The following is a 15,231-nucleotide window of genomic DNA, read 5'->3' as shown; positions in this document are numbered from 1 at the left end:
AGAGCCTCCCCACTTTGTTTTCCCAATAAGCCTTCTGCCTCTTGGGGACCATCTTCCTGTCTACCCTGTGTCTCTAGCCCCACTCTGTGTGCTTAGGGGCAGCATGGCCTCTACCGCACTCCAGCACCATCTCTCTCACCTTGGACATGGTATATGGCATGTTCTCGAAGTCCAGCTGCAGCAGGTTTCCCAGCCCAGGGAGTGACATGGGGCCTGGAGGGTAGCGGGCGGTCCAGAACTTGGGCCGGTGCATCAGGTCCAGCAGAAGCAGGAAGATGGCCGTGAAGAGGAGTGCAGGCCACAGGTTCTCTCCAGCCAGCAGACCCATGGCCACTCCACTGCCTTTCAGACTCTTCTGGGAACACCTGCCTCAGACACCTAGAATCAGGACAGATCCTCAGATGGATCTGACAGATAGACAGAGGACCTGGTCCCTTATAAAGTGCTTAAAGCTGCACTGTGTCCTCTGCCTTGAGCCACATAGCTGTGTTTACTCTTTAAACAGAGCCTCTACGAGGGGTGAGAAAAGTCCAGGGGAAGATAGCCTTGGGTTTGCTGCCCTTTCCTCTCTCCTCAGGTGCTTAACCAGGGGAGTGGCTTCAGTAGGCACACAGCTGCACCTAGTGGTTACTAGGTTGGGCTGGGCACTGCAAGCACGGTGGGCAGATAACCAGTGGATCCTGCCTCAGGGTGTGTGATCTCAGGGCAGAGAAGTCAGTGTGCTTGATTTGCCACACAGGCAGAGCTCTGAGAGGCCTGGGGACCGTGTCAGAACAGAACGAGACATCCTGGGGGCTCTGTGGAACACCTGCCTAGTGGGATTTAAGTAAGGTCTGACTGACACCATAGGCTCTATCCCTGTGCAGCAAGGGCCACTGAAGGGGCTGGTGTGGCTACCCAATGAGGGCCAGGCAGTGTGAGGAAGGCAGCTCCAGCCAGTGCAGCCTTGAGAACCGGCTTGAGGTCGCCAGACTCAAAACCTGGGGACATCTTAGCTGGGATCTGAGAAAGCTGAAAGACTGTCAACAACTGTCAAGAGCATCCTGGGGAGGCCAGCAGGGGTCCAGCTGCTTGTCACATGGAGACCACGGTCTAATTTTCTTTACCCTTTGCTTCTTGGTGGGTCACACCCCGTGCCAACAGTCATTTTAATGGGGATGGGAAGGTGTCTTCCTTGTGCCATGAGGGTAGAGTTTTGAGGAGCTGTGAACACTGCCACAGACTGGGGATAAGACTTCCCTGGAGGCTCACACTTTATTGGCAGGACACAGAACTCACAGGTGCTGTAGGATATGCCACCGGACTGGGACAGCACATGCCACTGGCTGGTTTTGGGGCGAGTGAGGGGGAGTGGAGGCAGGGGGCTGCAGCCCGTGGAGTCTTGTGTACTGGTCTGAGGTTGCCGAATTGATCAGGAAGGCCAGACTCAGAACCTGGACACTTCTTAGCTTGGGCCTGAGAAAGCTGAGAATAATGTCTACTGTCCCCAGAGGTCCTTAGGTTGGGTCAGTTACTTTTCCTATGGTGGCCCCTATGTCTTATTCTCCCTTTGTCTCTTGGCGGGTCAATCTCTCCCCCAACAGTCTTCCACACGGGGATAGGTAGGGCAGTGTCGTCCTCATGCCAAGGGCCTGTGGTTAGGGTGGGCAGCCATGAGGAAAACAGAAAAATGACTCCGGAGCCTTTCCTCAAATGGCACTTGTGGGCCGGGCACTGCAGGTCACACTGCACAGGCCACCTTGTCACTCACTAGGGTCAGCAAAGGCTCTGACCCTGTCTTTGCTGCAGATCCAGACTTCTGAAGACCAGAGGCTTAGAAGTCCCAGTGGAATGGAGGCAGGCGCTCTCTGCTGCACCCTTCAGTGTGGCAAAGGGGGGGTTGGAGCAGAGTTAGAGCAGATGAGCTGAGTCCTGGCCACCAGGGGTCAGCAGTGTGCTCAGATTTGGATTCTGTGTGCACATGTCAACAGGTACCTTATCACTCTCCTCTGGACTCCACTGCAAGGGACAACCGAAACCTGGGCACATTCTCCTGTACTCTGTCCTGTGGGCCATTCCCTTTGTTGGCTCCATTCTGCCTCTTGTCATTGAAGTGAGATCAATAGTGAGTCGAAGAACCAGGTCCTCCTTCTTCCCTAGGCATGATGGGAAGTGCTAACACAGTGGGCTTGGGAAGTGATGTCACTCGCCCACTCGGATGACAGTCACTCTTGAGTGCTGCCTTTGGAAAGCTCAGTTTGGGCAAAGGATGGTGGAGGTTGGTTAGGGTTGGTGAAGCTTTCATCCCCGGATGATTACTGTAGCCCTCATGGTGTGAAGCCAGTGGAACTGGTCAGACATTGTACAAGGTTTCCTATAGAATCACAAACCACAAAACCAATGCATGAGATGATTCATATTTAGCAGTAGCTGCAGTTGGGTAAAATCTCTCTGGGATTCAGATAGGCAATTTGACTTCTGGTAAAAAAAAAAAAAAAAAAAAAGTGGGTCATGGGGGGAGGTGGCCGCTGCCGTATAGGAGAAAGCAAGGTTATCACTGATTCAGGTTCCCCTGAGGTGCTGTTTCCTTGTGGGTAGGGGTCATCAGCCTTATGAAAACCTCAACTCAAATGTAATGAGAAAGTGGGCACTGTGGAGGTTCTTGGTTCTGGGCAGATAAGTGTGAGCATGTTTGCAAGACACAAGGCTACAGCTCACTTAAGGCAATGAAAGGTAGAAAGAACGATCATCCATAATCTTTGATCATAGATGATGTAATTGTGCATGTTGGAAACAGGGAAGGTTTCGCAATACCAACTGAGAACAATTTTAGCAAAGATACAAAGTCAACACAAGGAAACCACTTATTTTTTTCTAATTTAACAATGAGAACAGAGTAACAAGCAGTATTATATATAAAACAGCTTCGAAGAGTGAGTATTTCAGGGCAGGGCAGTGGCTTTCATAGTATGGTGCTTGCTGTGTAAGAATGAGGAAGTCAGTTCATTTCTAAGCATCTGGATAAGCCAACCACTTCTGCAATCCCAGTGCTAGGGAGTCTGCAAAGACAGGATGCTCACAGGGTTGCTGGCCAGTCAGTCTAGCTCAATGAGTATGCTCCAAGTTTAGTAAAACACTGTCTCAACTAATAATGCGAAGAGAAACTGAAGAAGACCTTCAACTTTGACCTCTGGCTTCCATAGAAAAATAAGGATATGCATACATGTGTATTCATTTCCCTATAAAGAGGTGCACACACAAACACACAATGAATAAAATACTTATACAGTAGCCTTTAAAAATTGTGACTGAATATGTAAATGGAATGCATCAAAGAAGTAAAAAAAAAAAAAAAATTGTCTTGTTTTTAGAGACAGGGTTTCGCACTGGCTGGCCTGGAACTGACCCTGTATACCAGGCTAGCCTTGAACTCACAAAGATCTGCCCACTTGTCTACTGCTGGGATTAAAGGTGTGTGCCACCACCATCCCTTCAAAGAAGTCTGAAAATTTAAAGAGGACATTAAAATAGGAAGGTTTGTTTTATTATTCAGGAGTTGGAAGGAAATTCTAGGAGGAGATCTGCTACTCAATGGGATCCAAGCATTAAATGCAATTCCCATCAGACTGAAAAATTCCTAAAATTTCTATGGAAAGATAGAAAGTGATTGAGGAAAATGCCTAATATCAACTATGAATTCCACATGTACGTCCCCATGTATCCAGATGAGTACACACACGAACACACTTGAGTTTGGAGGACTCACTTTTCTGTTTGTTGTTTTTGAAGACAGGGTTTCTCTGTATAGTCATGGCTGGATGGCTGTCCTGGAGCTCGATCTATAGACCAGGCTTGTTTTGAACTCAGAGATCCTCCTGCCTCTGCTTCCGAGTGCTGGGATTAAAGGCTTGTGCCACAACACCTAGCAACACATTAAAAACAAAACAAACAAAAAAACAAAAACAAAACAAAAAAACAGGAGCCAGCTCTGGCTTACGATAGGGTTAAGTCCCAGAAGATCCACTTGCATCATCTACAATGCATTTCACATTCTAACCTGTATCACAGCACCATGGCATGTTGAGAGACATGTTTGAGAGACCGTTGAGAGCTGTAACTAGTTCCCGACCACCATTACCAGAGGTTCCTGCTCACATGGTTAGTGTAAGAGGGCAGCAATCAAAACCCGGGGCGTGGGATACATTCTTGTGATCTCAGCATTTAGAGTTCTGAATGTAGAAGTTAGATTACCCAGGCTAGTCTGGGCAAGCTAATGAGGCATCATCTTAATGAGGCTAAGTCAAACAAGGGTAAAAACCACTAGGATTGTATCACTTTTGTCACTGTTGAGTGGTGCTGGCACATGCCTTTAATCCCAGCACTTGGGAGGCAGAGGCAGGGAGATCTCTGTGAGTCCAAGGCCAGATTGATCCACAGAGGGAGTTCTAGACACATAGAAATCCTGTCTTGAAAAACAAAAGACTGTCCCACCAATGTTCTGGATTATGTAGATGAACCTAGTCATGGTATTATTATGCAAAGAAGACATATATCTTCAGTCTTTTACAGTCTTGGGTTGTCTCTACAACTAATCCTAGCCTGCAAATCTCGAATGCTTGTGAGACCACCGCGTGGAGTACAAACCCGCACTCCCTTTGAAGCCTTGGGCTCTGGGCTGTCCGTCTCCTTCCTGTGTCTGTACAGCTCAACACCAGTCCTCCGTCCCCCAAGATCTTCTAACTCATTGTCCCTGCATAAAGATTCCCTTTTGGAGAGGCTCTAGGTGCATGGAGCTGGATCTACATAAGACACTATTTGAGCATGGTACCCTGCGAAAGAAACCAATTTCCACCTTCATGTTTTCTCCCAGCATCCTAATGTAACATGTGTCATCACACTGTAAGCGTCAGCCACAGGCAAGAGGTGAACCACGCTGCAGTTTGGCCTGCGTTTGTGTTAGGGCTAAAGGGGTGGCCCAGAAGCAAGGATGTGGGTTACGTTGACCAGAAGCATTCCGGTGTCTCTCTCCTCCCTTCGTGTCCTGCAGTTCACTATTGTGCTGGCCTGTCAGCCAGCACAGGAGCAGTGAGCCTTTTCAGTCATCCACTACCCAGTGGCTTCTTGCCCAGGCTGAAGTTGTGCAGGGTCAATACAGAACCCCTAATGGCTTCCTGTGGCTTCTGGTCCATCGGGTACCACGTGTCGTGCATGTAAGCAGATACTCCTGGTTGTCTACTCTATTCCCAACACCCTTTTTCCTCTGGGCTCAGTACAAGGCTAAGTGTCTACCCACGTCCATCCTTCCACATCACCATGTTTCTTTTGTAGGCTTCACCATGGAATCTAGTGGCTTTTGTTCTATCTCACTTGACTGTATCACCCCTCCCAGTAGTCTGTCCTGGTCACTGGCCCTTTTGTGCCATCTTTGCCACCTCATACACACCCAGCCAGCCCTTCTGCCTTTGGATCTGTGACTGAAGCCCAAGTTGTCAAAGATGGGAACTACTGGGTGGTCTAAGGTGTACCCCCCATACTTACCAGTACTTTCTGTGTGGTTTCTCATCTGTTGATCACAACCACTGGCTTCCATGCCAGCTGTAGGCTGATAGGCTCTCTGAAGTAGCACTGTAGCTACTGGAGAGCAGAGCACTTACCAAGTAAAGATCCCCAGCAGACGATAAGGATCAAGCCTGCCACATGAGCTTTTGCTGTGTGCGTTGCAGATCAAATCCTCTATCACTGAGCTGCCTTCTATGATCAACTCCCCCAGTTCACGCAAGCTATAGGGCATGTTCCCAAACTCTACTTGCAGCAGACTGCCTAGCTCAGGAATCGACACAGGGCTTGGAGGGTTAGTAGACAGGTCAATTCTCAGGCCCACCAACAGAAATAAAAATGGGGGTGGTGTGTGAATACGGCCAGAGGCCACTACCGAGTCTGCGGCCCCACAGCTGCCTCCAGGATTCTTTGGGAACACCTCTTGGTTCTTACTCCAGCCACCTAGGATAAGGAAGGGAGATATTATTATTGCGCTTTGTTCCTTACAAAGGAGCCAAGGCTGCCTTTCATTCTCTCATGTTAAGCCAAGCTGTTAACTGTCATGCGAGAACAGTGGCTCTCGAACTTCCTAATGCTGCAAATCCTTTAGTATAGTTCCTCACGTTGTAGTGAGGGCCCCACCCTGCAAACATAAACTATTTTGTTGCTACTCTGTAACTGTAATTCTGCAGATATAAATTGGTAACTGTTAGGTGACCCCTGTGAAGGGTCATTTGATACTTCCTCTGAAAAAGGTCACAACCTACAGGTTAAGAACACCTGTGCTAGAGGATGAAGGTGGGGAGAGGGAAGAAGAGGCCGGGCAAGCTAGCCTCCATGGCCCAAGCACCTCTGGCCCTCCTGTTTGTAGGAAATAAGGAGCTGATGGACAGTAAAGGCTAAGTTATGGCAGCAAGTGCCACTGTAACAGCCTGTGTGACAAGCAAAGGGCAGCGGGAGGAAGATAGCTGGGGTCTACATGATCTTTAGAACAAGTCTGAAGTCACTCAGTTGATTAGGAAGGCAAGATGCAGAACCTGTGGACTTCTTAGATCTGGCCATGAAAGGTTAAGAAACTTTTTGTCCTGGCAGAGAACTATTTTGATGTCTGTCGGATGGCCCTCATGCTTTTCAAATGGAATCACTGTCTTCATTTACCTTTGTGTCAAGCCTGTCCCAAAGTGACTTTTTGTGGGGACAGACAGTGATTTCCCTTATGCTGGAGGCCTGTGGTCAGGATGGGCCAGCCACACGGAAAGTTAAAGAATGAGGCTTGTGCTTTCCAAGGATTGGTATTTATGTGGGAGGGACTGCGGTTCACACTGCACATGCTAACTCACTAGTCCTCCCCAGGGTCCTCAGAGGCAGGTGTTTTCATGCTACAAGAGTGTGATACCAAGTAAACATAGTACTGCATTGCTTGCACATGATGGCCTACTGATCGCCGATAGAGATGTATGGTTTTAGAAAAATTCAAGCTGCCCACGACCTGGGACCTACATCATGGGGTAAAATGTACAACGCACTGGGCCCGCTGAGCACTACTGTAAGATACTGGACTTCAAAGTACTGTAGCAATTAGGTGAATTAGGTCCACACCTGACCCCTATAGGCTGCCCAGGGAACCCTATGTGGCCCAAATACTTTTCTGAGGATTCTAGAAACCAGTTATGGAGCTGTAGCCAGCCAGTGTAGGTCTATTAGGAGGAAGAAGGTTTGGACATTTTTCTGATACTTCTTCCTTTGTTGGGGATAGCTATGCCATAGAGAGGCTAGCGTAAGAGATGGGCAGCCTCTTGAGCTGCACTCCCAACAATTATCACTGGGGGGAGCCAGAGATTACAGGCACTGAAACCTGCAAAGTAGACCAAAACTCAGAGTTGTTTAATGGACAGTAATTTGGTTTTTGTTGTTTGTTTGGTTTTTACAAGATGGAAAAAAAATTCTGGATCTTAGTTGCAGAAAAACATGTATAAATTCAACGCCAGTGAAAAAAACATATAAACCATGGTTAAGCTATTTCGTACTTCTAAAAGGATTGCAACTCTAAGATTTTAATATGCAATTAAAGGAGGGGCTGGAGGAATGGCCCGATGGCTAAGCTCTTAGCTCACTGGCTGACTTCCAGAGGACTTAGATTCAGTTCCCAGCACCCATGTAACAGCTCACAACTGTCCCGTAACTCCAGGTCCTGAGGACCTTCTGCAGGTACTGGGCACATTAAGGGTACACAGGCATTACTGCAGGCAAAACTTTCATATACACAGAATGAAACAATAGTTTTCAAAGAGTACTGAAAACAACCTACTACAGACAGACCTATCAGCACTGTCAACAGAGAGGATACTTCAATGGTATACAAAGCGGATACACTGAAAGGCAGTTTAGCGCCTGCTTACAATAAAACATCTTCACCACATGACACACTGATGGGGAAACTTATGCCTACCAACACTTGCACACTATTTATGGAAGCTCTACTCCTACCTGCCCAAAAGGGAAGCAATCAAGATGTCCTTCGATGAACAGGAAGCAGGAGAAACTGGGCTTATCTAGACGATGGAGTATTTTTTGACAGCAGCAACGAAACATGTTGTATAGCCATAAATTCATGAAAAGAACCATAAACATGCATTACTAAACTGGAAGCAGACAATTTGAAATGGTATATACTGTATGGGCTCGAACCATACGCCACTCTGGGAAAGGCAAAACTATCAAGGTGATAAAAAGATCAGTGACTGTCACATTTTGGAAGGAAGGGGAGGAGCAGCTGGCACAGTTGTTTTAGGGTAGGAAGACAGTAACGGGGGCACAGAAGCATCATAAATTTGTGCAAACCCATGAAGTGTACAGTACCAGAAACCCTGACGTAACTGCAGATGTGATAGGTGGTCATAAGTCATGTGGGTTCGTCACCCACAACAAACATGCTGCTCGGGGCTGGAGAAATGGCTTAGTGGTTAAGAGCACTGTCTACTCTTCCAGAGGTCCTGAGTTCAAGTCCCAGCAACCACACGGTGGCTCACAACCATCTACACCCTCTACTGCCCTCTTAGAGCACTAATATGCATAAAATAAATAAAATAAAATAAAATCTTAAAAAAAACCAAAACGTGCTGCTCCAGTGGGGACGTCAATAGTAGGACAGGCTGCACATATGTGGAGGTTGCAGACACACAGGAACTTATCTTCTGTTCAATACTACAGCAAACCTAAAGTTGCTTTAAAAAAAAAAATCTATTATAAGACACACACACTGACCTCGGTAACTGCAGGAGCTGAAAGGCACAGTGATCCATGGCACTGCAGAAGTCGGGAAACTGCCAGCAAGAACTGAACAGTGAATCCAGTTTAAGGAAAGATGTAGAACAATCACAACGGAAGCTGTGCTCAGGTATCATCAGCAAATGGAAAGGGAACAAAAGAATAAAAGGCAAAGTGACAAACGTCTGCTGTCAGGAAAACATTTTCCTCAAGATACATATTTTTCAATTTTTATGGCTTAGTCCTTGACACCTAGAATTTATCAATTTCACTTTAACTGTTAATCCAGGCTAATGGGAAGAGACGCCAACCAGCTCAAAACCATCATTTCTATTCAGGTTGTGTCCAGCTGCCTGAGCACAGTCCCACGGCTACCACAGCACACGACTCATACTCACTCATACCTCCATGCAGGTGGGTAAGATGAGAAATGGGTCTCACTGCCCTATACAGCCATTAAAGCAAAATTAGCCATTTCCGTAGCCCCTAACTGATGAGCACACTAAAACTCATTTAGAATTGCTTACTTCCACTTCAAACATTATTTCCAATATTTGTTTTCTAAAAAGGAAAGTCCATTAACATTGCATTTTACTTTTACAATTCTTAAAAATTAATGTTTTTTGGGAATATGCCCCCATGTCAATGTCAGAAAGTCAAAACAGCCCCACGGAGGCAGAGAAGAACCCTGGGGTTTGGTTTCAGGCTCTGCTGACCAGGACCACGTAGGCTTCAGGAGAGCAGGGAACAAAGGGATCAGGACTGATGGCAGCTTTCTGAGAAATAAGAGCCAAAGTCCCCTTTGGGAGGCCCATCCTAGAGAAGCAAGAGACACATTCACTTGGAGTAAATGAGAAATGACACAAGGTTAAAATGAAGTTTATTACATTTTTTTTTTTGATTTTTGTTTTTTTAAATAAAACTGTTTGTAAAACAGCTATTTTATCCCCACGGCAGAGTGACCCCTGAAAGATGCACATATCCCTTCTTAAGGCCTTAACAAGATTTTTTTGTACTTTTTTTTTCTTTTTTTAAAACTCATATATTTAAAAATTATACAATATACAAAACAAAAACAATACAACATAAAGAATCATGTAGCACGGGCCATATATCTAACACGCTCCCCTTTTCCATTATAAAAATGAAAGCAATAAAGAAGTGTTAAAGTGGGTGGTTCTGGTCAGCTTAACCTACCCATGTGGTTCACACCACTGTTTCTTCCCAGACTTTGCTTGTTTCAGCAGCAGAGGCCTGGGCCTCTGCAGGTCCCATGAATCCTGTGGGTCCCCCCCAGGCCCCAGCTACACGGAATGTGCCAAGGAAAGAGGCACCAGGGATAAGCCATTCCTCAAGTATGCCTGTTGCTTCGGGGCTACTCTGCCTACTTGGTGGGGCCACAGGGATCCAGGACACACCCATGGCCTTGGGGCATCTGCCAATTTCACCATCCCCCCCGCCAAAAAAAAAAAAAAAGGAAAAAATAAATAAATAGTGTTTCTGGAAAGGAAAACATTTATTTTTGTGTTTAAACATCATTTCCGCACTTTTGAAAATGACCATCCCCAATCTGGCCATCCCCCTCCCCTCCCCACTTCCCTGTGAGACTGATTCTGACCAGGGAAAGGGTGGTTGTCATCTGTCTATTCTTTCAGTTGTGGTCTAGTGTTCACTGGATTGTTGTGAGACAGGCTTAAGATCAAAGCCACACCCCATCCTTTATGAGTTTGTTCAGTTCAATTTCACATTTAAATTTCATTGTCATTGGAACAAATTTTGAGTTAACTAGATAATTTTAAAATAGAATCAAAAGGGATAGCGCACCTTTCATTTAAACAAAGTCTTTCCAGACTAAAAATAGATTTATATATATATATTTTTTATCCCTCCCTTTTAACCCCCCTTTTCCCCGTCAACCCAGCCCTCCCCCCTCCCCCACATTGTCACTATGGAGATTGTGTCCATGGAAACAGCCATTCCATCTTGTGTCTTTCTTTCCTGTGGTGTCACCAGTTTGAGTGTGATGTGAAAACATAGGAAGGAAGTGCTGGCATGGGCAGGCGCAGCGGGGCGGTGCAGGGCGGGGCAGAGTGGGGTGTGGCTGCACAGCAGGAGGAATCCATTCCATCATGTGTGTCCACCACCTTCTCATCTCCACAGTCTCACCTGGAAAGCAAGCAGACACTGGGTGATGGGAGGTTCTATACGGTCTGTGCACAGCTATGGTATGGCTTTCAACAGGGATCTCAGGCCTTTCTGTTGATTTTGAACACATTCAAGCTCAGTATCTGCACTATCATATGGCCTGGACCAAACGTGTGTTAAGGCAGCAATGACCCAAGCTAATGGGCCTTACATGGAAGGGGCCAAAACAGGAGAGGATTTCTTGACTTCTTTGGCTGGGTCCTGTTTGAGAGTATGGTGTGTGAATCTTTGGCAGCATAGTATGCACTGAGGGTCTATGGTTGGCTCAGCAATTTGTGGCAAGGCTCAGCCCTCATAAAAGTGACTAAGAGTACCTTGTCAATAAAATCTACAGCACCCACCCAGCTGTCTCTAGTTGAGTCTGTTCTTTATACAACTAACACTTCTCAGAGTCTCTGATGGGGAGGTGGGATAGGCGCTAGCCCATTTTCTGGAGCCTCCATCAAGCTGGAGGTTTCAATTCTGCTGGCTCCCCAGGAGCCTGAGGTGCTCAAGAGGCCCCTTGCCATCTCTCTTCTACCATTTCAGGTTTCAGGAGGTTGTTTATATGACCCATGTAGGGCAAATGGATTGTTCAACAAGACTCTGAGGAGTGTCACATCGTCTGCCTTACGTCAGAAGGGCTTAGGGAGACATGAGTTTCCAAGGAATTAGTCCAGAAAAATTACACCAAAAGCCATTGTTGATGACAACTCACTCTCATCCTTGCTTTCTGCTAATCACTGCATAGTCAGCAACTGTGTGTCTCTTGAGATTTCTCTGTCTTTTCTTCAAGTCTCTCCTTTTCTCACCACCAACAGATAAACTTGAGGAAAAATCAGGCCCACCATCTGTTATCTGCTTCCACAAAGTTTACCAACAGCAACAGCTAAGAAGGAAGGGGTGTGTGCAGGACCTAAGAAAGCACCATTCATAAGCACGTGGATGTACACCTGCCCTTGCTAAATACTTCACAGAAAAGACCAGCAAAGAGGAAGACACTTGGTAGAGGCAGCAGTATACACAGTGCAACCCATTCTGCAATCCAGACCCAGCTCTGGGGATACAGGTGCTTTATGACTGCACAAAGGTACCTTTACTCCATCTTCAAGGGGAAGCTCAACTTCAGGAAGGAGACTCTTTCGGACAAAGCACGCAGCTAGTTCAATGCAGAATTAGAGGATACAGCTACCCAATCTTTTGCTAACTAGGTTGCATGTACTTTGTTTCATTTTGTAAGACATGGCTGAGAGGAGGTAGCTATGCCTCAGTCTTATGTCAAGTGAGTTCTCTGCCATTTCAACGTGAAGAAATCTCACTGAGCATGTGGCTACTGTCTCTAATCCTAACACTTAGGGGAATAAGGGAAGTTGATACTGGAAAGCCAAAATGTTTATCCAAGAATGGTGATGTGACAAGGGTAGCTCAGTAGCAAAGCTCTTGCCTGGAACTTGGGATCTATCTCCACAACTACAAAACAATGAGCTTCTGATGTTCAGCAGGTGGAGCTTCTCTCTGGACTCGCCCCATATAACTTGTGGCCTGAACCTGAGAGGGCTTCCTTTGCATCCTTCCACACCAAACTCTCAGCCCGTTTCTCCCAACTGCAGCAAGCATCACTCAGATCAACTATGCCAAGATTCAGAGGTAGCCTCCTCTCTGAAGTACCTGTGATTCTTACCTAGAGGGAAGAACTGAGAGAAACCTAATTCTGACCCAGTATCGGCTTAGGTTATAAGGGAGATGCGAGAGACTAAGGGTATCCTTTTGGAGGCGTAACCCCAGCAACACTTTCCTGGATGAACATAGGGTTGGGGTAACACTTATTCATCTGTGGATGGGCTGTGTGTTGCTCAGAGGGAGCAGGGAAGATGCCACTCCTTTTTTTCCATGGCTGCTCTGTGCAGGGCATGTGGGTGGGTGTATCTAGCACCCAGGACAGGGCGCCACTTTAGGGAAGCCATGTAGAGGAGCCCCTGTCCAAACCTGCAATAAAGCCAGAGAATAACAATCTCAACACTACAGGCCTATCATAATGCTTTCTCATTCTCAGAAATGGGGGTGGGGTGGGGGGAGAGGAGGTGACCTCCTGGGCAGCTGTCCAGAGACTTCCCTTATTCTATGTTCTTAGCTTGGTGGAGACAAGTGCACACCCCTACCTGCTGGCGTGGCAACTTTTAGCCCCTAGCTCGACAGAGAAGCTGTAGCTCTCGGAAACACACAGCTGGTAGCATGCAGTGGCCAGTGTGCTCAGTATTTGCCGAGGTCTTGTCGTCAGTTCCTCCTGAGTTTATCACTATCCTCTCTCCCTTTACACAAGAAACAGAAGCACACAGATACTGTGTGACTTTAAGCTCAGTCATGCAGCTACCTTCCTCACCATTCTGTTTGGAAAGTGAGGTGCCAGTAGGTCAGGACACATATGCACATTCACTGCCCTTTCCCTTCCTTGTATAGGTCCCCATTAACGGTGGCTCTCCATACTGTGCATGAGTGTTCCTTGAGGACAGTGATATGCTTTTGGCCCTGACCACTGAGACTTCAGCAAATGTTTGGCACTTGAAGGACACTGACCTTAATGCAACAAACCAAGAAAAATAAATTTACATTATGGGGAGAGTTTACACAAAGAATATTCTGGATACTAAGAACGAACACAGGATCTTTCCTTTTACTTAATAGGTGACTGCTACAACCTCAACAGACTTGAGGCCCAACCCCACATGACATTCAGGTCTATTATGGCCTGATAACAGCACAGGAAGGACAGAGGTAAGACTTACCATTCTATTCAAAGTCCAGGGCTGCAGCTGGAAGGGCCCAAGAAGGGATGATGACCAAGGTCCCCAACAGATGGACGACCAAGGTACCTAACAGGCTACTAAGGTCCAGATTTCTACAACTTAGGCTAGAATTCAGGACAAAACCAAGTTCCAAATGAACTAGTTTTCACCTTAGCCAAGCCTTCAGGAACATATTTCATGCCCCCCATTAGAGTCTAACCATCAGGGCCAATAGAGAGAGGCACTGACACAGAGCCTACTTAGGCACAGCGGCCTTCAAGCCCAGGGAGTCCCACTGAAAACCAATGTAAAGAGTTCTCCAGAACACATTTATATACAGCCAAAGTGTATATATACACTTTGTCTTGAGGGTTATAACAAGTACACAGCAGGCACAAACCTGCAGCTTCTAGAAATACAGAACCGACGATGCCTTTTTGTCAGCTCATAAGTATTCATGTTTGGATCTTGTGCCTTAAGAACAAGTAAAGTCGCTCCCACCCACCCTTTACACTCTGTTCTGCTTCCTCGAAGAGGCAGACAAAGAGAAAAAGAACTACAGCAAAGCACTCAGTACCCCTACAGGAGCCCTGATCTGAGTCTAGACCTAGGCCACGGCAGGGTGTACAGCAGCTTTCTCTCAAGTCAGTAAATGAACCACCAATTCAACATTTTCTTAGAGGAGGAAGACCACATACTCTCAGGTGAACTCAACTGTTCTTCAAATTAATGATTTTTCCAGAAAATGGCAAAAAACTCCCAGATGTAACCAGGGGAAAGGACATACTCCACAGAGAGTAGGCCTGTTGAAGCTGTGGGAGATGATCTCCATTTAGAGAACAATTCCTCAGATAACACTTCAAGACAGCTAGGACCTCTGCCCACTGAAGCAACAAGGACTCATGTCTTGTCAATTCTATTCTCTTTACACCCTACTTTGAACCACACACTTTCAGGACCCATGCCTTCTAAACGGCATTCTTATGGCTGCATGAGGACACCAGTCAGTTTAATCCTGTGACACTGTTAACAATATAATTAAACTGGATGGTGAAGTCCAGTACATCTCTGAATTTTCCTTTGCTTTATGCTTTTTTTTTTGTTTGTTTGTTTAAAAAGGAATTCTTCACAGTACTGGGGTGGGATTACAAATAATAAAATTTAGAGAATATTGTTCCCCCCCCCCCAAAGAAAACATAGTATATAAGCCTTACCAAAATGTAAATTAAAGCAAAAACAAAACTTAAAGAAGTGACCTCTGGTTAGACTCTTCTAAGACAGAGCCAAAAGAGCGTGCTGCTGGCAAAGGGTTGTCCTGGAAGCTCCGCCTTTAAAACGATCACTCATGTGCTTATTTGCTAGCTCTTCACTAAAGGGCTGACTTTAGAAAAGTTGTCGTGACTCCAATTGGCAGCAGACAGTTCTGAACCCGCCCCCCCCCCACCTTCGTGCAGACATTCAGGAAGCTAAGCAACAAATG

General features: G+C 46.3%; 1 protein-coding gene across 5 annotated transcripts in view; it reads right to left on the bottom strand.

Annotated features, from left to right (window-relative positions):
* Positions 1 to 9,647: 9,647 nt before the first annotated feature.
* Positions 9,648 to 15,231, bottom strand: part of Tcf20 (transcription factor 20) — a 136,194-nt gene continuing 130,610 nt past the window's right edge. For 3 of the 5 annotated variants that reach the window (XM_055626851.1, XM_055626852.1, XM_055626853.1), the window contains one exon: positions 9,648 to 10,950. Coding sequence is in view for 3 of the 5 variants with exons in the window: in XM_055626853.1 (XP_055482828.1) it covers positions 10,933 to 10,950 (18 nt within the window). In the remaining 2 variants the exon portion in view is untranslated. The other 2 variants (XM_055626850.1, XM_055626855.1) reach the window with 1 other exon arrangement.

The sequence above is a fragment of the Psammomys obesus genome, unplaced genomic scaffold, assembly GCF_907164565.1.
Source record: "Psammomys obesus unplaced genomic scaffold, mPsaObe1.curated_primary_1811, whole genome shotgun sequence".
Lineage (NCBI taxonomy): Eukaryota > Metazoa > Chordata > Mammalia > Rodentia > Muridae > Psammomys > Psammomys obesus.
This window is presented reverse-complemented; position numbering and strand designations above follow the sequence as displayed.